This window comes from Marmota flaviventris, chromosome 5 (genome assembly GCF_047511675.1).
Source record: "Marmota flaviventris isolate mMarFla1 chromosome 5, mMarFla1.hap1, whole genome shotgun sequence".
Classification (NCBI taxonomy): Eukaryota; Metazoa; Chordata; class Mammalia; order Rodentia; family Sciuridae; genus Marmota; species Marmota flaviventris.
In genome coordinates, this window is record NC_092502.1 from 92,735,032 (window position 1) to 92,759,086 (window position 24,055).

At 34.3% G+C, this 24,055-nt stretch overlaps 1 protein-coding gene across 1 annotated transcript in view; it reads right to left on the reverse strand.

The window, feature by feature from the left end:
- Positions 1–24,055, reverse strand: part of Adgrv1 (adhesion G protein-coupled receptor V1) — a 521,596-nt gene that overhangs the window by 444,360 nt on the left and 53,181 nt on the right. Inside the window, exons 21-27 of the mRNA XM_027927625.2 lie at positions 22,197–22,373; positions 18,630–18,810; positions 17,192–17,394; positions 12,274–12,403; positions 8,150–8,230; positions 6,231–6,370; positions 4,101–4,710 (exon numbers count right to left, since the gene is read on the reverse strand). Coding sequence (XP_027783426.2) covers positions 4,101–4,710; positions 6,231–6,370; positions 8,150–8,230; positions 12,274–12,403; positions 17,192–17,394; positions 18,630–18,810; positions 22,197–22,373 — 1,522 coding nt within the window. The remainder of the gene's footprint in view (positions 1–4,100; positions 4,711–6,230; positions 6,371–8,149; positions 8,231–12,273; positions 12,404–17,191; positions 17,395–18,629; positions 18,811–22,196; positions 22,374–24,055) is intronic.

Sequence of the window (24,055 nt, forward strand, 5' to 3'; positions counted from 1 at the left end):
TGGGAGGTCTTGGAAAAATATATACCAAGCTCTGAAAGAAAGTGGAAGCCAGTCAAGAATACTATACCCAGCAAAATTAAGCTTCAGAATTGATGATGAAATAAAAACTTTCCCTGATAAACAAAAATTGAAAGAATTTACAACTAGAAAGCCTACACTACAAAACATACTCAATGTGATATTTTATGAAGAAGAAATGAAAAACAAAAATGAAAACCAGCAAAGGGAGGAACTACACTAAAAGAACACTGAATCATGGCGAAACAAATTCTAATTAAAAACCAGAAGTAAATCAAAATGACAAGGAATAATTATCATATCTCAATAACAACATTGAATATAAATGACCTAAACTCATCAATCAAAAAACATAGACTTGAAGATTGGATTTTTTAAAAAAGGCCCTACAATATGCCATCTCCAAAGAGACTTACCTCATAGGTAAAGACATCCACAGGCTGAAGGCTAAAAGAAGGGATGAAAACATCATTCACATAGATCTCATAAACAAGCAGGGGTTGCTATCCTCATATCAGATAAAGTGGACTGCAAGCCAAAGTTAATCACAAGATACAAAGTAGGATATTTCATACTGCTTAAAGGAATTATACATCAACAAGACATAATAAGTGTAAATATTTTTGCCACAAACAATGGAGCATCTATGTACATCAAACAAACCCTTCTCAAATTCAAGAAGCAAATAGACCACAACAAAATAATACTGGGTGACTTTAACACACCTCTTTCACTACTCGATAGATCCTCCAACCAAAAACCAAAGAAGGTATAGAACTAAAAAATATGAATAATAATTTAGACTTTACAGGCATATATAGAATGTTTCATCCATCAATGACTGAATACACTTTCTTTTCATCAGCACATGGATTCTTCTCTGAAATAGATCATATCTTATACCCACAAAGCATCTCTTAGCAAAAACAAAAAATAGAGATAATACCTTGCATCCTATCAGATCATAATGGAATGAAATTAGAAACCAAAGATAAAATAATAAATAGAAGCTACTCTAACACCTGTAAACTGAATAATACACTATTGAATGATGAATGGATAACAGAAGAAATCAGGAATGAAATTTAAAAATACTTATTTTTCAAAAGAGGGAACCCTTCCAAACTCAGTCTATGAAGCTAGTATCATGCTGATACCAAACCAGACAAAGACACATCAAGGAAAGAAAATTTCAGACCATTATCCTTGATGAACATAGACACAAAAATTCTTAATAAAATACTCACAAATTACATACAAAAACATATTAAAAAGATGGTGCACCATCATCAAGTGGGGTTCAGCCCACGGATGCAAGGTTGATTCAACATATAGAAATCAATAAATGCAATTCATCACATCAATAGACATAAAGTCAAGAATCACATGATTATCTCAATAGTTGCAGAAAAAGCATTTGACAAAATAGAGCACACATTTGTGTTCAAAACACTAGAAAAACTAGGGAGAATGGGAACATACCTCAATATTGTAAAAGCTATATATGCCAAACCCAAGGCCAACGTCATTCTAAAGGGAGAAAAATTGAAAGCATTCCTTCTAAAAACTGGAATAAGACAGGAATGGCCTCTTTCACCACTCCTATTCAATATAGTTCTAGAAACTCCAGCCATAGTAATTAAACAGAAGAAAGAAAGAAAAGGGATACAAATAGGAAAAGAAGAACTTAAACTATCCCTCTTTGCTGATGACATGACTCTATGTTTGAAAGACCCAAAGATATCCACCAGAAAATTTTTAGAACTCATAAATAAATTCAGCAAAATGTCAGGATATAAAATTAACACCTAGAAATCAATTGTGTTCCTATATATCAGTGATGAAACAACTAAAAGAGAAATTAGGAAAAATACTCCATTCACAATAGCTTCCATGAAAACTACAGAGCACTAAAGAAAGAAATTGAAGAAGAACTTAGAAGAAGGAAAAATCTCCCATGTTCTTGGATAGGCAGAATTAATATTGTTCAAATTAGCCATACTACTAAAAGCATAAAACCGATTTAGCAATTCTTATTAAAATTCTGATAACATTCTTTATAGAAATAGAAAAAGCAGTCCTGAAGTTCATTTGGAAAAATAAGAAGCCCAGAACAACCAAGGCAGTTCTTAGCAAGACGCATCACAATACCAGACCTTAAATTATACTACAAAGCTACAGTAACAAAACACCATGGTATTGGCACCAAAACAGACATGAAAACCAATGGTACAGAAATAGAAGTCATAGAGACAAACCCATATAAATACAGATATTTCATACTAGACAAAGACACCATGAATATACATTGGGGAGAAAAGAGAGCCTCTTCAACAAATGATGCTGGGAAATCTGGAAATACATATGTAATAAAACAAAATTTTGACCCCTATATCTCACCCTGCACAACCCTCAACTCCTGGCACATACTCACAATGGATACTACTCAGCCATAAAGAAGAATTAAATTATGGCATTTGCCAATAAATGGATAGAACTAGATACTATCATGGTAAAGTGAAATAGGCCAATCCCCAAAAAACTAAGGCAGAATGTTCTCTCTGTCATGCAGATGTTGACTCTAGGCAACAGGGAAGGGAGGAGTGAAGGTTCACTGGATTAAACAAAGGGTAATGGGGAAAGGGGGGAATGGTAATAGAAAAGACAGTAGAATGAATCAGATATAACATTCTTATGCTCATATATAAATACACAACCAGCATAACTTCACATCATGTACAACCACAAGAATGGGAAGTTTACTCCATTATGTATGACATGTCAAAAAACATCCTACTGTCATGTTAACTAAAAAGAAGAAATTTTAAAAAATAAAAAAAAAATTGAGTCACCATCACAGACTTGCACTTAATTATTCTTTCTTTATCCTACATTATAGCTATGCGTAAATATGCTGCATGGTTCTGGGAACAGAGAAAACATAAAATATACATTGATTGTTTCTCCTATCCCATAGCACACAGACACTCTGCATATATATCTATATCACACTTTATTATTAATAATTGCTCATATTTATTAATAATGTTTACCTTGTGCCAGTGCTATATTAATTTTTGCATATTTGCTCATATTTAATCCCTATAATACATCTGTATTATAAATAGGGAAACTGGGACTTTAGACGATTATGTTCAATAGCTTATTATTATAAATTTAAAAATAAGTTATCTAACACCAACACACACAACTCCTGACCACTATGATGTGCAATAATCCCTTTTGGTTTTATTTCTATTTTGATACATTTGTGCTCAAAAACCAGAGTGCATTCTCTAATTCTTACCTAATAAGGCTAATTATTATTTTAATTTCTCTGTTATTATAACTAATCCGGCTTTTTAAAAAGTGAGGGGTATTGTATAAGAATTTTTAACCTTGACTATAATTTAAAGATTTAATATTAGCAATTGTAAATTTCCTCTATAACCCTGGACTACAATTACATTCATTGTGGTTAAGAATGTGGCTTCTCATACATAATACATTCACACAGGTGTTGAGACTCAGGGGAAGAAACTTACTTGAAAAGAGCTTTACACACTGACTTTGAATCTTACATTTTAAGCTAAGTCAATATGCTAATCTTAGAATCTTACATCTTAGCCTAAGATATTCCACAAATTTTCACAATTTCCTACCTCTACACAGACCTGTCCCCTTCCTTCATACATGTTTCTTGTCAATACAAAGAGCTTTGGTGGGTTAATGAATTTCCCAAAAGTGGATCAAGGTGAAGGGATCTCAGGCTCCTGTTACTAGGATTAGCCCTGGACTCACCGGAGAGATTCCAGAATGCTTTGAAACTACAAGTATAATAGTATAACTGTAGTAGAGGTCAATTACACACAGATTATACAGAAGCTTCTAAAATCTTGGAATGTAACTGACTTCTAAAACATGATTTCTAAGATAAAAATGTATTCCACATCCAGTTGTCTTACAGATAAACTTCTGTAAGATGATCTTTTCAAAGTGAGAGCTTACTATTTTTATAAAATTTTCTGTTATAACCAATTCTAAAAATTCATTATTTTGGCAGCACACTAATGCATACTTACTTGGTCGATCCTGCACTTTCTCTATTAAAGTAGAATTGAATAGTTCAATAAACACAGACTCCGACCTTTCTGGTTCATCATCATCCAAAATTGAAATAGTTATTGTGGCCTCAGTCTGATTAGCTCCAAAAACAGCAAATCCAGAAGCTGATATATAATCTCTTCCTTGACTTGCTCTGGCTAAATTAGGTGGAAAATAAGGTAGTTTTTTCATATCATCTACTGTAGCATAAGAGACCATAACTTTTCCCATAAGGCCTTTCAGCCTTATTATTGATAATGTGATGTTCTGGGTTGCTTCCTCAACTTCAATAGGTCTATTCTTCTCAGAAAAAATGAATACCCCATAAGGATCATCACTAGCCAAAATTGTTAATGTGGCACAAGTATGAACTCCCAAAGAACCACTGGAGACACTCAGGATTGACACAGAGAATGCCTTATCCAGCTCTGGATCTTCATCCGGCAATATTTCCACTGTGATATGGGCACTCCTCTGTCCAATATCAAAGGTGATGTTGCCAGAGGTGAAGGCAAGATCCCCATCAGGATCAGAGGCTATGTTCCAATGCAAAGTCACTAGAGACAGAGTTCCATGACTCCTCACAACCTGCAAAATAGAGTATTAAAATGTTTCAAAAGAGAAATTGAAACCATTGACCTAGAGGTTTACATGTACGTAATGACAAGTGCATAATAAACTTTAACTTTACATAAATTCCCAAGATTATAAGATTATTGAAGTCAGGGACCATACATTATGCATCCCTGAAGAATCTCAGAGAGTCATACAGAAAATATTTAAAAAGTTATTGTTACATAAAATCACAAGTTGATGGAAAATTTTTAACTTCTGCCTAAATTTTAGCTGTATCTCAGACAGAGTTATAATATGTAACAGTAATGAATGAAATGTGACTACAAACTTATTATATTTAAGCAAGTCCCCTTGAAAGTTTTACATTTACTGCAAAACATGGTGTGTGCTTCATTGTACATAACAAATGGGTGCGCTTTTTCTGAAAAACTAGTCAAAAAATTCATTTTTAAGAGAAGTCATATTTTCTTTCATCTTTGATATAGCAAATACCAAAATTTGCTTGACTCAGTATAATACAATACATTTAAGAGGCAAGAAATGCTTTTATCAATATATTAAAAATCAAAAACTTAAAAATTATTCCTTATTTCCCCAAATAATGTTTATGTAGATAAAATAATGTTAAATTCTAGACAGTAGTTTTATAAAAATGTGATCCACTCCCTTAATTTTTTTCTTTCCTAGGTTTCTCTTTCTGAACTTGCTAAATTAATTCCACAAAAATTTAATGAAGACACACCACAATAATAAAGAAATACAATAACTCAAAAACAAATATGTTTGAGTTAGTGTGCTTAATTATTTGTACAAAAGCTGAGGAAGCTGAGTCATTAAGCAACAGAACACTTCTTAATTTCTTTGCAACAAAGCAGAGTGGACATACACACACATCAAATAGAATTGTTATTATTATTATTGGTTTGGATTTTCCTTCCTTCTGAGTAAGAGACAGAATAGAATGGTACTTCACTCAATGGCATTAGTTATGGCCATGCACCTTGCTTTCACCGTGGAAATCTAAGTAGAAATGATTTAATCTGATTCACAAAGAAGCTATAAGGTCAGTATGCAGTTCTCAACACCCACATTTCTTGTCTCTTTTATGAAGGTTGGGATATAGCCAACTGTAATCCATGGTCCCCAAAGTGACTGATGATAGAGACTCTTTTCAATTTAGGTTGGACATATACCATGAGTGAAAAATAAATTTTGGTTGTACTAAACCCAAGATTTTGCATGTTTGTTATCACAGCCTGCTTGAACTAATACTAAAATATGTTCAAGTTAAATACTTGGAGTACACTCCATTGTATTCTTTGAAGTATGAGGTGATCTCAGAAAAATAAATAGTCTTATGAAAAATTAAACACAAATGCCTAATGACTACTCAATTAACAATTCATAATGTCCATATTATAGCTTCATTCATTTTTACCTACATACAAAAAAAGAAAGCATAAAACACACCTTCATAAGAGAATAAAACAATTTTTATAAGAAGAGAATGTGTGTAGGAATGGAGTACTCACATTTAACATAACAGTGCTATATCCATCTTCTGGTTCCGTTCCATTGACAAAGAGTGACTCCGGGCTAAATCCAAACACACCGTGAGCATGGTCAGAGGCTGCTATTGTCACTAGAATCTGGGAAGCCACTCCTAGACTGGCTGCATGAACAAGTTCCAATGAACAGCAAAAATAAAAGAATGTTAATCAGTAATTGACAAACAACAGGAAAAGCCAAGAAACAACTTCATGAAAGAGCTGTTGCTTTGACTGAACACATAATTTGTTTTAGAAAGAAAGGCAGACACAAATGGTTGCCACACATATTCATGTTTTATGACCTTTCTCTACTTTGGCACCAATGTGATATACAAGTGTTGCATAAGCTCTTGGAGATAAATAAGGAAAACTTGTTTTACTTTTTCGTCTCTGTGAAAGAGATCATTCTTTCACACAGTGTGTATGAGGAAGGTCTCTCACGACCTTTGCTGACCTCAAAAGAACATGAGCCAGAATTACTCTAACCTTTATGAAACAGTAGTTTCACTATGATTTTAGTCAACTGGACTAAACAGATTGTTGGTTTCAAATATGCATTAACTCTGATTCTATTTTTTGCATCATATTATAATATTGATTTGTCTCTCTGATCCCAAATAGACCATGCTAAGATCTGGGGAAGAATTTAAAGTTCTCCTAATACCCCCATTTTCACTCTTTGTTTTATTAATGTTTGCAGACAAGAAAATGAACGATTCTAAAAATAATACAGTAGCTATATGTACAGGTTATGTGGCGCATTGATGGAAGTTAGAAATGAGGAAAAGGAACATGAGTTCTGACATTGGAAAAATGAACATTTGAGGGTTAGAAAGTGCTCTCTTTCTAAACATTCTAAACAAAATTATTCTAAACATCTATCCACATATGTAAAAATATTTGAGGTAAAAAGCTGAATCATGTTTGTATATGAATCTACTTGAAAAGACATCTTCTTTTCAACTATCCCCCATTAATTGATAACTTATTCTCCTTATTTATTTCCTTCCTAACTTCTTTTTCCCATTTGTTTTAATCAAATGTTACATATAAAGACTCATGGTTCATTTTTTACAGAAAGTAAATGTGATACATTTAACATGAAATTACAAGTGTTCTATTTACCTCTTTTTAGGTATTCAAAACTATCTTTTTTTGGGGGGGTACTGGGGATTGAACTCAGGGATACTCTACCACTGAGCCATATCCCCAGCCCTTTTTTGTATTTCATTTAGAGACAGGATCTCACTGAGTTGTTTAGGGCCTCACTGTTGCTGAGGCTGACTTTGAACTCAACAAGCTACTGGAATTACAGGCATGTGCCAGTGTGTCTGGCAAAAACTACCTTAAATTTTTTAACCATCACTTTTATAAATAACATTCAAACAAAACTCTACAATCAGAATCAGGAAATTGCAGTGAATTCATACAGGGAGGAAAGCCTGGGCATCAGAATCAGACATCGATATGATTCTAACTACATCGCTTTCCAGCTGGATAACTAAAACCTAGAGCCAATAACATGTCATAAAGTTGCTTTGACAGTCAATGAGATAAAATATGTGAAGGACCTACACTTAGTTGGTGCCAATAAAGATTTCAGTACTACCAAGCACAGTGGTGGGTGCCTGTAATATCAGCAACGTGGGAGACTAATGCAGGAGGATTGCAAGTTCAAGGCCAGCCTGGGCAATCTAGTGAAACCCTGTATCAAAATCAAAGTTAAAAAGAACCAGGGTTGTAGCTCAGTAGTAGCGTATTTGCCTAACATTAACAAGGCCATGGGTTCAGTGCCCATTACCAATGCACAGAGGAGTGGTTAGTATTTTTGTTTCCAAAAAGAGAAAAAGAAGCAAAAATAAAAATATATACTAGTAAAGAACCTTGGAACAGCTGCTTACCACGTTTGTGAATAGTTGGAAGGAAGAATTCCATGTCCCCATCACCACTACCACTGCCATCAACCCTAAAGAGTTCAGTCACTTCACAGGAGAGACACAAAGACACAACCCACACAACACACATTGACACAATGAGAAAATTAAGAGCTCTTAAAAATATCAAGCAAAGAGGAAAATGAAGTAACAATCATCTGATAATAGTCATTCTTGCACAGAATACAGATTATTTTGAAAGGAAATGCTGTAACATCTGTCATACTACCAAAGTATCAAAACTTTTTTCATGGTTTCAGGAAATGCTCCATGGAAATTAGGATTGGCATTTCCCATTTCCAACCATTTAAATGATTCTACTTTTAAAATTTCACCTATTTACAACAATGTAAATTGCTTTCTAACATTTTAAAAACTATTCATATGAATATTAACCAGGCTCAGTAGCACATGCCCATAATCCCAGCTACTTGGGAGGCTGAGGCAAGAATATCATACATTGGAGACCATCCTTGGTAATTTAGGAAGACCCTGTCTCCAAATGAAATAAAAGGGATAGGGATGTAGCTCTGAGGTAGAGCACCCCTGTATTCAATCACTAGTATGGGGGAGGAGTGTGTGGGGGGGTGTGGGGCGGTGTGTGTGTGTGTGTGTGTAATCATATCTTGTCTTATATGCCTGTGACAGTCATCTTGCCACTCAGAACCACCAATTCAAAATTTGAGAAATGCATCAAACATTTCCTTTCCACACATTCAAATCCCCATCTCAATCTTGTTCACCCTCTTGCCACTGACATTGTGGAGAGAGCCTTAGATAAATAGACAAACATTCTACTTCAGCCCTGGTTGTGAAAGACCCCCATTTTAAAACCATCAGCAATACACTAAACTCCGTGGCATCTCAGTTTTCTCACCTGCAAAAAGTCCTGTCTTTGATAGAAATATTGTAAAGTAATAGAAATATTGTAAAATCAAATAATATAAAACATGATAAAAATATAAAACACCTTGGCAATATACAAGGATCATAATAAAGATTAAGCAGTTATACACCTTTGGTCCAATACATCTTATATGCCAACCATTATATTTGCCAAATGTTTACAAAGATGATGGAAAGGGCAGTGATAATAGCAATAAAAAAACAGAATAAGAAAAGCAAAACCACAGCTATACATATGTGCTCCTGCCAATATACTTGGTTGACAGGCAAGTTTAAGGTCAACCTTGTTCTCTGTTTTTCCTCAATAGAGTTGGAAACTTATAGCACCCAGGACCTACAACCATCTTACAGACGTAAGAAGCAAAATGGATTCCCAGCAGCCATCTAGGCCTTGCTCTCACTTCTACATGATTATATAGGAGTCATAAGAAACAGGTATAAAGTTCAGCACCACATATATTTTGGTTAGCATAAAACATCTAGTCTGACTGTGGCTACCTTATGTAGAATCATTTTAGAGAAAAAACAGTATGGAATAAGAACTGCTTCCTGAACTTTGAAAGAATTTAGCTCCACAAGCTATTTTACAATTAGTAAGCAGTCCCTAAGTGTGAATGAGTCTAGGAGTCATTGTTTGGATACCTTTTCCTGCAATCCTAATTCACTGAGAAAAAGTAGATTCCCTGCCACTATTGTTTATTAAGAAACTTCAAGATTCATTTTCAAATGAGAACTCCTGCTCAATTACTATGTAACAATATATATTCGAGAGAATTGAAGGAAAGTTTCTACGGAAAAACACAAATATCGATATGATCATAAATATCATCTCAAGAATATCTGATGTTTGGGGCTGGAGCTGAAAGTCATGGTAAAGCACTTGCCTGACATGTGAGGTCCTAGGTTTGAGACTCAGCACACAAAGAAAAGAAGGGGAATATTTGAAGTTTCATTATTAATTAGTATTGGGTACAGCCACTAACATTCTTTCTTTTAAGTAGATGAGTATTTTTAATTCTAAATGATACAAAGGGAAATTTCTCAAATATTTTTTGTTTACTTTTTATTAATGATTTGAAGATGTGAGGACTTGTCTCTGGAGGGCAAGCAAAGCTGGCATTTTTATATGCCACCTGCCAGAGGTCATCCAGGACATTTTTACTACTTCATGCATTCACCAAGCTGAGGCACTGTTTATTTAATCACTGCCTTACTTCCAAACACTGGCTCAGACTCCGTTGCTTTTCCCTGGCCTTTGGGAACATAGGAAAGGTTTTGCATACTTACCCTAAGTCCTTCTTTATACAAAATGACAATTTTAATATATCTATGCTACCCAATCTCTACCTTTGGATAGCTTATACAACATGACTCTCTTCATATAAACGATGCAGATGATGGTAATAATGATACAATAATACCAGGTTTTGTAATGAAAGGAATTGTGCTGGTGAATACTCTACAAATCTCAATTTCTTATACTTACAAAGGTAATACAATGCATACCACATGTATTCTATAACAACCCTAGCAGCCCCTGATAATCACACACATTAATACTTGTGTAAAGAAGCATGTAAATAACTCAGCTAAATATAACAAATAGCCTCACTTGGATGCAAATGAGATGTAATATGTTTTAACTCCAAAAATCTCTGAAAAATTAGAACTTTCTGAATATCATTTCTCTCTCTTGTTTTTTTCCCCTTTCCCCTCACTTCCTCTTATATGTAATTTTGTATAACCCTGAGGGTCTCCTTCCTTTACCATGCAATTCCCTTCTCTCTCTCTTTCCCTCCCCCCTCTCATCCCTGTTTAATGGTGATCTTCTTCTCATGCTCTTCCCCCCTATTCTGTTCTTAGTGCTCTCCTTATATCAAAGATGACATTTGGCATTTGTTTTTTAGGGACTGGCTAGCTTCACTTAGCATAATCTGCTCTAGTGCCATCCATTTCCCTGCAAATGCCATGATTTTGTCATTTTTTAGTGCAGAATAATACTCCATTGTGTACAAATGCCACATTTTTTTTTTATCCATTCATCTATTTAAGGGCATCTAGGTTGGTTCCACAGTCTAGCTATTGTGAATTGTGCTGCTATGAACATCGTTGTAGCAGTATCCCTATAGTACGCTCTTTTAAGGTCTTTAGGGAATAGTCCAAGAAGGAGAATAGCTGGGTCAAATGGTGGTTCCATTCCCAGCTTTCCAAGGAATCTCCATACTGCTTTCCAAATTGGATGCACCAATTTGCAGTCCCACCAGCAATGTACAAGTGTACTCTTTTCCCCACATCCTCGCCAGGACTTGTTGTTGTTTGACTTCATAATGGCTGCCAATCTTACTGGAGTGAGATGGTATCTTAGGGTGGTTTTGATTTGCATTACTCTGACTGCTAGAGATGGTGAGCATTTTTTCATGTACTTGTTGATTGATTGTATGTCCTCCTCTGAGAAGTGTCTGTTCAGGTCCTTGGCCCATTTGTTGATTGGATTATTTGTTATCTTATTGTCTAATTTTTTGAGTTCTTTGTATACTCTGGATATTAGAGCTTTATCTGAAGTGTGAGGAGTAAAAATTTGTTTCCAGGATGTAGGCTCCCTATTTACCTCTCTTATTGTTTCTCTTGCTGAGAAAAAACTTTTTAGTTTAAGTAAGTCCCATTTGTTGACTCTTGTTGTTAACTCTTGTGCTATGGGTGTCAGATTGAGAATAAGGTATTAATGAACTTGGTTTTTATATGCTTTATATGTGGAAATAGCTTTAATAGGACTATTATGAAAACTCAAAAGGGAAGAAAGAAAAAGGGTAGTTTATGGGGCAGTTAGTATGACAATTATAATTTGGTGATTTAGAATAAGTGTACTATTTTGTTCTAAAAGCACATGTACTTTAGGGAAAGATCAAAGTGTAATAAAAGTGAACTGAATAATACAATATGTGGTATTCATATAATATATCATATAATAAATTGAGATACTACTGAGAACTAACTAAAGGTTACAGAAAATTGAGTTAAATATTAATTTATAAAAGTAATAACTAAAATTTCATAGAGAAAGTAATTCATTCATTAAAAGAAAAAAAAGTAAGGTTAATTCAAAGAAACTTCTTTAATGGAATCTGCTGTCATCACAGTATGTGGAAAAGCATATATTTGATGTTTTTTTAAATTGTCAGTCTTACCTCCTCCCTCCAGGTTTAACAACTCAACTTTAAAAGATTTTTCCAGTTCAGGGATAGAATTATCAGTGATATTGACAAAAATGTATTTATATCTTTCTTCTGGTTGAAATTCTAATGTGCCAGCAACATTCTGAAATGCAAATGAAATGTTAATCAATTAAATCATAATCATTGTATATGAAATCAAAAAGTGAGAATGTTTGCTTTATATCACCTTGTTAGATACTGAAACAGAAGATAAGTAAATGCAAAATTTAAAAACTTCATTGGATATTAATGGTGTTCAATGCAAATTCTAAATACATATTCTTCAACTAAATAAAGGAGATGGGCTTCTAATTTTTTAATTTGTGTATTCATCAAAAATGTAGTCCAGACAAATGATAAATCATTGGCAACATTCACAAATTTCTATAATTACTTTAACGAGATGCAAGGAATTCTCTTGATCAAGTATATTTAGAATTATTACAAATTATATAATTGAGAATTTTATATTCTCAATGTATAATAATAATGGCATTTTTCATCCTGAGAGTCTCCTCAAGCAATAGCATATATTAGTCCATTTGGCAATAATCCTTCCTGTATTATTACTTGAAACTGGAATTCATAATGTAGATCTCAAAACAGAAGAGTTCACATACTTGCAAAGAAAGAGTTATTCCAAATCAAAGTCTTATTCCTTCCATTATTTCATATAAACATTTTCCTCTCAAATTCTGAGAATAAGTTTTAAAGTTGTTTAATCCTTCTGTGTTAGCTTCTTTAGGCAATTGTATTTCACCTTGTGAAGCTATTAATGATTTAAAAGTTAAATTGAAGAACTCTAGTATGAAAAGCAGGTTGTACACTGCTCTGAGTTAACCCCATGTTATATAGAACAGCAATACCTAGCTCTAAGCTATTCCATTTTATAAATCATCAGTTTGCCATGAGTACTTCATTTTGAGTGCAAGTGCTAACGTTGAATGTCTTGGTAACTTCTCTGGGCAAACAGATAACCCCCACATATAGAACCTATTGGGAAGCATAAACCCTAGCTTCCCAGCACAATCATAAGGCATAAACCAATAAATAAATTAATCATGTTAATAAAAAATGACCACATGTGACCTTATCAAATTAAGTCAGAAGCACATGTACATATGGTCACATTAAACCTGTATCAGAGAAATCCGGTGCTGAGATTATCCATCTCACCATACGCAACCCCCTCAACCTGAAACTCGTAAAAGAGAAGCACCTAAGACAGCAGTAGGCAGAAATCACCCACACGTACTCATCATCTTATCAGATCATGTGGGGAAAGCAAGATGAGGTCCACAGGTGATGAACTCTCAACTCTGTCCCTGAGGTTTCAGCTCAGCTTGAAGTCCCTGCATGATGTGAACCTCTTAAAAACTGCCTGCCATCCAGAGCATGGCCAGAATAAGTTTCATTCCCTGAATAGTTCTGTGCTCTGAAACAAGTTCCCCAGGGTTGCTAATCTCTTCTGAGCACCTGCAGTGACCCTTTTACCTTTGTATCTGCTCTTGCCTTTGCACTCAGTGCAGTCTCCAGAACCCTGAGGCCATTGATAACCCCTGTCTTAGACTTTCTGTAACATACACAGCACTGTGCAAAGTGTAATATGTGACTTGAGTGTTACAGATATTAGTAATAAAGTTTGAAATGGAATAAAAAAAAAAAACTTGTGATTGTCCTGGGTACCATTAATACTCAGTGAATTGATGGTTATGAAAGTGATGTAGTGTTTTTATTTATTTATTTATTTTTAGTTATACATGATAGCAGAATCCATTTTGATACAATTATACAAGCATGGATGTGGTTTGTGAATTGTCATTCAATAAATTCTGACACTATAGAAAGATACAAATGTGTCCAATGTATGCTAATAGAATAGCTTGCTCACAATACCAAGTACCAATTTCACTTGATCCTTCATTTTATTCACTTTTACAACACTTAATCTAACACATAGCATGTGCTAGCACAATTGCTTGGGAGAGAAAAACAAGACAAATCTTTGTCTCTATGAAGAACATTCTAGAAAGAATGTTAAGCATTAACAAAAAAAGTTGGAATAGAATAATAATAATAATAATAATAATATAGAATAATAATAATAATAATAATAATAATAATAATTGCTATCCAACACATATAGTTATCTCAGTGAGTAAGTAATTTTGCCTATAATTTAGTAGACTGGAATAATTCTACAGTTTTTAACAACACAACTGAAAATTGTTTTCTTTCTAGGAAATATTCTTATTTGAACTCGGCAATCTCTTATACAACAGGCCACTTTTCTTCTGGAACATATTCTTCCTTGGTATTCCATGGAACAGGACTCTCTGCTTTTCCTTTTTATCTTTTTACCTCATCCTTTTCAGAGTTCATTGCCAATTTTAACATTATCCTATGATCTTTAAAAATTATTATTCATTAGACTCTTTAGACTTTCTGTCTAAATAAGTCCGGCATTCTCTAGGCTTTTATTACCATGTATATGTTCCCACCTTCCAAATTTCATCTCCAACCTCTGATATCCAGACTTAAATTTGAAAATTTTCCTTAATTTCTATGAGAGTCTCTAATGAGATCTTTCCTTAAAAACTATATTTCATCCAGTTCTGTCCATAGCACTAAATTGTGAAGCCCTATTCTTTTAAGTAAATTACCATCAAACCCTGCCATTTTAACTCTGAAATATTTCCTGAGCCCACTTCCTTCTTTTCATTTACCTTGCCACCAAGCTAATTCAAGACTCCATCACTTCTTGTCTTGCTCCATGAAACAGACTCCTCTCTTGTCTTTCTGCATCCATATTTGTACCATCTAATCCATTCTCCATGGTTCAGTCTAGTGATCTTTTATAAATGCATAACCCCTTTCAAGTATTTCACCTTCTTAAGAAAAAAGAAATCCAAAGAAGTCTAGCTGATCTGCAAGGCCCTGAATGAACCCCTCTGTGTGCACCTTGTCTTTTATCACCACACCTATCTCTCCACATTGTGGAAGCACTGTCCCTCTTTCATTTCCTCTGACAGCTCTTTCCCTAACTGACACCTTTGCTCAAGCTATTTTACCTATCTCAAGCATTTCTTGCCCCTTTGTCTGTCTTTCTTCTCTATAAACCTCAGGGATCAGTAGAAAGCCTTCCAGCCTGCATCAACACCCACCTCTCACAGATCTCATATCTTGAATACTTTCCACAGCTGTAACTCAGTAATTATCTAGCTGTTTAAAATCTCTACAGATAGCTGAGATCTATGCACCTGAGTAGTGCAGATCACTTGTAACTTGGTACATGAGAATAAAGTTAACAACAGTGATATCTGAAAATTCAGTTGTTTTCTCTTCTGTACATGATGCCTCCAGTCGCCTCCCCTCCCTCAATATGAGCATAAACACTTACACACCTCATCTAAGAAATCTTACTCTTGTGCTAACACAGACCAGAAAGAGTTGACACATTGTAATAAGTGGTGACAGCAGAAGTTATCAGGTTATCACAGACTAAGGTAACAGTATAAAGTGGTGACAGGTAACACATAGGGCAGCTAAGTACCCTGAGAATCCTCAAAAATGCCTCCAAGGGCATGAACTTTCTCATATCGTGGAGGATGGGGACAGATGGCTCCTTATTTTATTTTGTTTTAATTATTAAAGAAGATGATAAAACAACTAGCAGTGGGCAGGTTCAAAGTAGAAATTTAAAAACACTGATATGAGGACTAAAGCACTGCTTAAAGAGAATGCAGAGAACACACTAAGCCAAGATGAGATGGGTTGAGGAATACATTACATATCCACCTAAGGGCACAATAAATGCCAGTGGCAAAAAAATATAACCTAAGAAAGAATTAGAAGAAGAAGAAGACATTCAGGACAACTTAGCTAATTGGACTGTAGTTAAAATTAATGGAATTCAATTAGCCAGCATTCTGGGGGTTGGGAGGAAAAGCAGACACAAAATACAGAACATTGCACCTTTGTGTGGGTCTTTTTAGGAAGAAGGTGAAAAACAAGAAAATGAACATTAAATTTAAAGAAAAGGAATCTTTGGAAAAACAAAAATGTTGAAGGATATAAAAATCTTTCTCAAGGAGAACTGCCAAAACCAAAAGCATTTGCTCAATAAGAATACTGGCAATAATAAGAACAGGTAGGTTACTGGGAGTTACTACAGGTGCATCATGTACAATACAAGGCACTTCAACATAGCCATTTATCTTCAGAATGACCCTGCTATATGATATATCTCACTTTTACAGGTAAGGAAACTGAACATAGGAAAAACTAAGTCTCCCAAGGCCACACATTTAAAGGTGAGGTTAAATCCCAGTTCTGTCCATTCTAAATCCCAAGCTTTTTTATGGCACTCCCCACTTGAAGAAAAAAAATGATTAAAAAGACATGTAATTTCTTTACAATCTCAATTTTGTCTGATGGAGATAACAGGATTTGAAATATTATTTAAGAAACTTTTTTCTTTTTCTTTTTGAAACAGGGTCTCACTAAATTGCCCAGGCTGGCCTCAAACTTGGGATCCTCCTGCCTCAGCCTCCAGAGTCAGTGGGATTAGAGGTGTGCAAGAAACAAAATCTTACATGTATCTGATCCAAACCTACAACATTAAAACAAATAATACAAAAGAAGACTATGACAAGTATAAATACAAAAAAGTACAGTAGCTATTTAAGTGTCAGGTTTCAACACAATAAAGCATCTTAATTTGCCTAAAGTTAAAAGGTCAAAAGGCTATCAGCAATCATTTTCTTTGTTTAGTATATTCTGCAAGTCCCTTCCAGTCCTCCAAGGATAGTGTCCTTATTTTTACTCTGCCTTAGTTATTAAAGAAGTTATTTTACAAGCACAAATGGAGCTTCAAAGGATAATGACGTACCTGGTAGTCCTCGGGACTGAAAGCTGTCAGGGACACTGTTCTATATTCCGCAGTCACCCTCCCCAGGAGTCCTTGTGCACGGACAACCAATAACCGGACCTCTCCATCCTCCTCTTGCACAGTGATGTTTGGCACACTGCTTGCCGGCAGGCTCATGGGGTCCTCAGGCTGTGGGGGCAGCCCCGTGGAGAACTGCAGCAAGCCTGGAGGAGGCAAAGAGACAGGACATTCTTCTCCCAGTCACCTACAGGACAATTCCTCATTCATTTGAAGCAATCTTGCACAATCATTTTAATCACCAGGCCAAAATTCTGAGGGCCTTAATGTAGAAAAGATTTTAGCCAAGGGTGGGAGTTGTGGCTCAGTGGTAGAGTACTTGCCTAGCAGGTGTGAGGCACTGGGTTTGATTCTCAGCACCATATATAAATAAATAAATAAAAAATAAAGGTCCTCAACAAACTAAAAAATAAAAAAATTAAAAAAAGATTCTAGCCAAGATTTGATGAACATGCTTTGATATGAAATGTTTATAAGATTTCATAATGTTAAAAGTATAAATGCTAATTTCCTTTGTCTTTAATCAAAGAAAGGTTTTTTTTTTTTTTTTTCCCCAAAAGAAACATCAGGAAAAGGAACACTGATGGGTTTTTAAAACATACATTTTCAAACACATACTTTTTTTGACTGGAGTCTCTTATTAATTTTTTTTTAAATTTTTTTTTATTTTTTTTTTTAGTTTTCGGTGGACACAACATCTTTGTTTGTATGTAGTGCTGAGGATCGAACCCGGGCCGCACGCACGCCAGGCAAGCGCGCTACCGCTTGAGCCACATCCCCAGCCCTCTTATTAATTCTTGAACCCATTGTAGAACAGGATTAGTGGGACCTTAAAGGATTTGTAACACTTTAAAAAAAAATAACTACAAAAAACAGAGTTTCCAAGGTTTCTTATGTAGATTTATATTACTTTTCAATACAAAAATATTCTTAATTTAGTAGGACAGACATCTATGATAGTTCCCTAATTAAAAAATTATAACTTTTCAGCACACGATCCAAATTAATATAAATAGAGATAACGTCACTTCTTAAAGGCTAATAAAACATAAATTAGAAAATACTTCAATTTGTTAACATACCACCATATACTAATTTTTAAATTAAAGGAATTCTGATAGGCATAAATGGAATTGTTTTTTTACTTTTAAAATATCCTGCAAAACTTTCCAAAATATATTACTTAAGTTCAGAAATCTCTTTTTATTTTCTCCCATAAACAATCTCTCTCAAAATGGCAGTTTAGAAGTTAAAGACCTTAGAAGTTAGAAGGTCTCAAAGAGTTCTACTTCAATCATTTGCAAAAAGTCCCTTAAAAAATCCTTTATAAAACCAAGTACACACAGAGTAGAAAGAATAGCTTTTGAACAGGGTGAGTTACCAAATGGATGATCACTAGCTTTGACGGTGATATCTGTTGTTTCCTTCTCAGGATCTATGCTTGCACCACTGGTAGGAGTTGAACCTAGTTTCCCATCTCCAGGAATTGCAGAAACCAATGTCACCCGAAAATACTCATTAAGCTCAGGAATATCATCATCAAGAACATATATATTCAGGACCTATAAATTTATAAATCCCAAGGCGTTAAGCAATGAGGCATGGAGAAACTACTTACCAGAGGAAAATAAAACAGTTAAATTATATTTAATTGAAATTTCTATTTAATATAACATTTCTACATAAGCTTACACATTAAAGCAAACATGTGTATATGTTTTTATATGTGTGTGTGGACATACATATACATGTGTACATAAATCTATTTTATTTTATATAGAGAGAGAGGGAGAGAAAAGATATGGTGAGAAGGTGCCATAACTATGAAGCAGAGAATGAGCCTTGCCAGACACCAATTCTACAAGCACCTTGATCTTGGACCTCCCAGGCTCCAGAGCTATGAATAATAAATCTGTTATTTCAACTTCCCATTATAAGACATTTTGTTATAGCTGTCTGAATAAACTAAGGAAGGAGCTTCATAGTAAAATTTTCTGTCTTAAAGTATCCTATTCATGAAGTAATATCATGTAACGTAAGATATATTAATGTGCTACATCAATATCATATCATATCCTCATACCAAGGTTACTGGTATTGTCAGTCTCAGGGTAGAAAGAACTACATGATAGCATGTGGTAGGCTGGTAAGAAAGGACAGAGCAGCATGCAGGTATCTAGAGTCTAATACCACTAATAAGTATTTTAGAAAGTAGATTTACAGTGAGAATTAGAAGTCTGGCAGAAGCAATTATTCCAAAAAATGTTATGAAATAAGTAACGATAACTCAACAATGTTACATAAAATTTACAGCAAATAAAAAATTCCCTCTTTTTTTATTAATGGATATATCTAGTGTCCCAGAGTTTAAACACAGACCCACTTTCCAAGAAGCTTACAATCTGTTGTAGGAGACAGATATATAGAAAAACCTTTAAAATGTAATGTAGAAATGTCATGATAGAGTTGTGTACAAAGTGAGAAAGAAACAACTAATTCTACCTGGTAAAGGTTTTACATAAGAGGCATTTGAAGCAAGCCCTACCTAATGGATTTATTACAGTTGAAAATAATAATCAGGAAGGATATTCCAAGCAAAAGACGCAACACTGTGCTGGGAATGGTAATTAGGTCATAAAGTCTGGAGCAGTTGAAAGATCCAGATGAATGACCAGGAGTTGGTACATAGAAGATTTTTATGCTTCTATCAACAAGAATTTAGAATTTACTTCATTAGAGATTAGAGGTAAACTTCAGAATCCTAAGCAGAAGATGGACAAAATGAGAAATCTGCTTTAAGAGGCGCACAGGCAGAATGTAAATGGCATGAACAGAGAGCAAAAGGAGATGCAAGAGGAAGCCTTAAGAAATGACTGACCTGAAAGGTTGGAATTCTGAACCAATGCAGTAAGAAAAGACAAGGAAAATAGCTGAATTTGAGAACTGACTGGCAATAGATGAGGACTGAGGGAAAAGGAGGAATGAAGGGCGACTTCCTGCTATCTCCCAAAAAGAAAAGGGACATCAGTCAGAAAACAAACCAAATCCAAACAGTCTCCAATCAATGACTGCTGGCCTAAAAGTACCCAGACAACTTGTTTATAAAAATGCTTTTCTGAAGACTTTGATTCAATAGGTCTGAGGTATGCTCTAAAAATGGTTTCTAATCACATTTAAATCATATTTTTATGATTACACTTAATAGATGGAATAATCAATGTGTTTTTAAAAAAGCAGTCTAAAAATGACAGTTATTACCTAAATCACATCAATATTCTTGAATCATGTTGTTATTTTCTTTAGGGAAAAAGAAATTTAAAAATTATAAAACATAATATTTAAATAACTCTTGACTAAAACATTTGTAACTATTTTACTTACCAAATTTGATTTACTATTTTATCTCTTCCAAATTGTATATGAATGTTATAAAACAATTGTTCCCAATTACATTTTTATCTCATAATTGGTAAAAATTTCCCCAGTACTGGGGATTGAACACCGGAGCACACAAAAACACTGAGCGACATCTTTGTTTTTTTTATTTTGAAACAGTGTCTTGCTAAGTCCCCTGGCTGGTCTCAAACTTGCAATCCTTCTGCCTCAGCCTTCCAAGTCACTGGGATTACAGATATGCATCATCACACCTGATGTAGCTGGTATATTTTCCACAAGAAAATCTTGGGTATAAAGTCTGTTTTGTCAAATAAAAGCATTAAAAAGTTATCACACACTATCAAATTTCATAAAGAAAGAACACTTTGCTGGTCATGGTGGTGCACACCTATAATCCCAGAAGCTTGGGAGGCTGAAACAGGAGCATCACAAGTTCAAACCCAGCCTCAGCAACTTAGTGAGGCTCTAAGTAACTTAGATAGACCCTGTCTTAAAAAATAAAAAAGGGGGTACAAGGGATGTGGCTCAGTGATTAAGTGTTCCAGGAATCAATCCCTAGTACCAAAAAAAGAAAAAAGAAAGAACAGTTCAAATCTAAGACAATATTTAAAAAAAAAAAAACAGAATAAAATATCATCCTGCAAATCAAATAATTTTAGCTGTATGAAAATTTACTAGGTTTCCTCATTTTACCAAAGATTAGCAAAGTTTTTTTCATAGACCTATTTGCAGATAATAGGAAACGTTTATTATAAACCATTTAATTTGTTTCTTTCTTCTCCCAAATTATATAGAGTTGACTACTATTATGCTTTATTTTTGTTTTAATTTTATAAATGTTTAAATCATCTCTCAACTTCATTTTGTTATCCAATTAATTTGTTAAGTCCCTCAAACTTTCCTCAAAGACTATTTATTAATTACAAGCTTTAAGTTATTTGTATGAATCCATGATGAACAATAAGCTATTTATATTTTAATGTAAAAATATACTGATATGAATATTCTAACATTATATATTAACCAAATATTTAAAATTCTGATACAGGAAGAAATTTCATTCCAGTTTCATTATAGGAAGTATCATTTATTTATGGAGCATCTATTCAGCAGTGAGACTATTTTAATAAAATTTGAGGTAATTTGCACTTTTGAAGCACAAAACAAGTATCTCATTTCTCCAAATTTAATGCAAATAAAGTGAAACTACAGTTAAAAGAATTTCTCATTGGCTGATTGGAAGAGTCCCAATAAGAACTGAATGGTTTCTCTCTGTATCAGTAATAACAAAATACTCACAATGATATACTCTCAAGCTATACCATTCTTATTATGTTGGGATTAAAGAATAAATAAAACTAGAGCATATATTATTCAAAATTTTTAACTTTTCTTTTGCATATACTAGAATATATATGCCATGATATACATCTCATCTCCCAAGTATTTTAAGTTGCTTAAGTAGAAAAAAGCTGCAACAAAATTACAGAACAAACACAACAGAAAAACCTTTCCAGTACACTTTCAAAGAAACAAAGAAGGCAGGGTTTACCTCAGATCTCTGCCAAGGAAGGAATGTGATCCTTCCACTGGCATTAGCAAAATCATCAACAAGGTAATTAATGCCATTAGATTCGATCTGTGAGATGGTGTAAAAAACATGCACATAATCCAGAGCTCCCCTGGTTCGCTCCACCACACATGAAATGGTAGATCCCTCCTCTGCAATCTGAAATGGAACATAAATTACTGACATGCGTTGTGAATATATCTATTAAAATCGGTGATAAAATTAAAATCTTTCACGAAATCTTCTCTTTAACCTAAATTTATAACTTTCCACTTTTCTAAAAGGGACTAGAAGGCTCTACATTCCCCCAGGTATATTTCTGATTGCTAAGAAGTATTTACAATCATTTGTTTCCTCTCATTCATTCATATAGATAAATAAAGCAAATGAATTATGACCTCTAAACTGTATATGCTCACTCATTGAATCTCTTGTGTGCCACCACGGTGCTAGAATCTATGTTTACAAAAGATTTTTTTTTCCTTTCAAAAAATGCATAATCCTTTCTCTGCATAAACATAATCCTAAAGAGAAAGACAAACTTGGGATTTATTGATGATTTCAGCACAGACCAGACCACATGGGGCCAGAGGTGGGGGGGTAGAGAATGAAACCTGACATCAGGAAGAACTTTACAGACATAAGAAGCAATACAGTATATCTGGGGAATCATTCTAGGAATAATATAAAGTACCAAGTGGAGAGCCTCAAGGAATGCCTAATGTGGCATTAGATCAAAAAGGCCATTTGACAGATCAAAAAGGATATTTGATGTCATACTTAATATTTTTTAAATATTTTTGTCATACATATATACAAGTATAAAACACATGTGTATTTTTCAAGAAGGTAATGTTTTGATCTAAAAAATTTAATATCAGTTTAAATATGGAGCAAGAAATTGTAATATGTTAAAAAATAAGTCTTCATACTCTCAAATTCTCAGGCTATCAGTTCAATTTTAGTTTTATATTAGCAGATATGTAATTTGGAGGGAAAAAAAGGACAAAAAACTGAAGAGATAAAAATTCAAGTATTAGCTATGCACAGTGGTGCATGCCTATAATCCCAGTCACTGGAGAAGCTGAGGCATGAGAACCACAAGTTCAAGGACAGCCTCAGCAAATGAGTGAGAGCATGTTTCAAAATAAAAAGGGCTGGAGAAGTAGCTCGGCAGTAGAACATCCCAGATTCAATCCCAAGTACCACAAGCAAAAAAACAATTTGAATAAAACCTGAATTTTGCATGTGCTTTTAAGTGCAATTTCATCCACAAAAAATATGGGGGACACAGGAAACTGAACCCACCCAAAACAAGCTATGTAGGAGCACACACATCTCCAACATCTACCATCTGCCTCAGTTCACCACATGTGCTGCTATCACACTTCTCTACTTCTAGGGTTACGACTGTTCCTCCAATTTTAGATAACCTTCCTTCCTTCACTTTACAATGGCACACAAATTGAAATCCTTTCAATGCCAACTTTTACAAATATTCATAATGTCATTTTCAAGGTAGTATGCTGTATATACTATAGTGTGGAAAAACTAAACATTTAATGTACACAATGTTTAATGAGGTCCCTTTCTTTTTAAATGTCATTGACCAAGTTTTTGAGTAGTGTTCTCCTAACCCCATCTTTTCCATAAACTCAATGTTTCTCACTATGTAATCTGGCATAACATGATGGCTTATAGGGACTCATCAACCATATCATGTTAGAATGAACTGTTCTCTGGGTGAGGCCATCCAGCCTTAACGGGTTGGAGAGAAAAGGAGGAAGTAACAAAAAGACCCAGATGCTTAATACAGCGTCCTATTTAATTTCCACATAAAG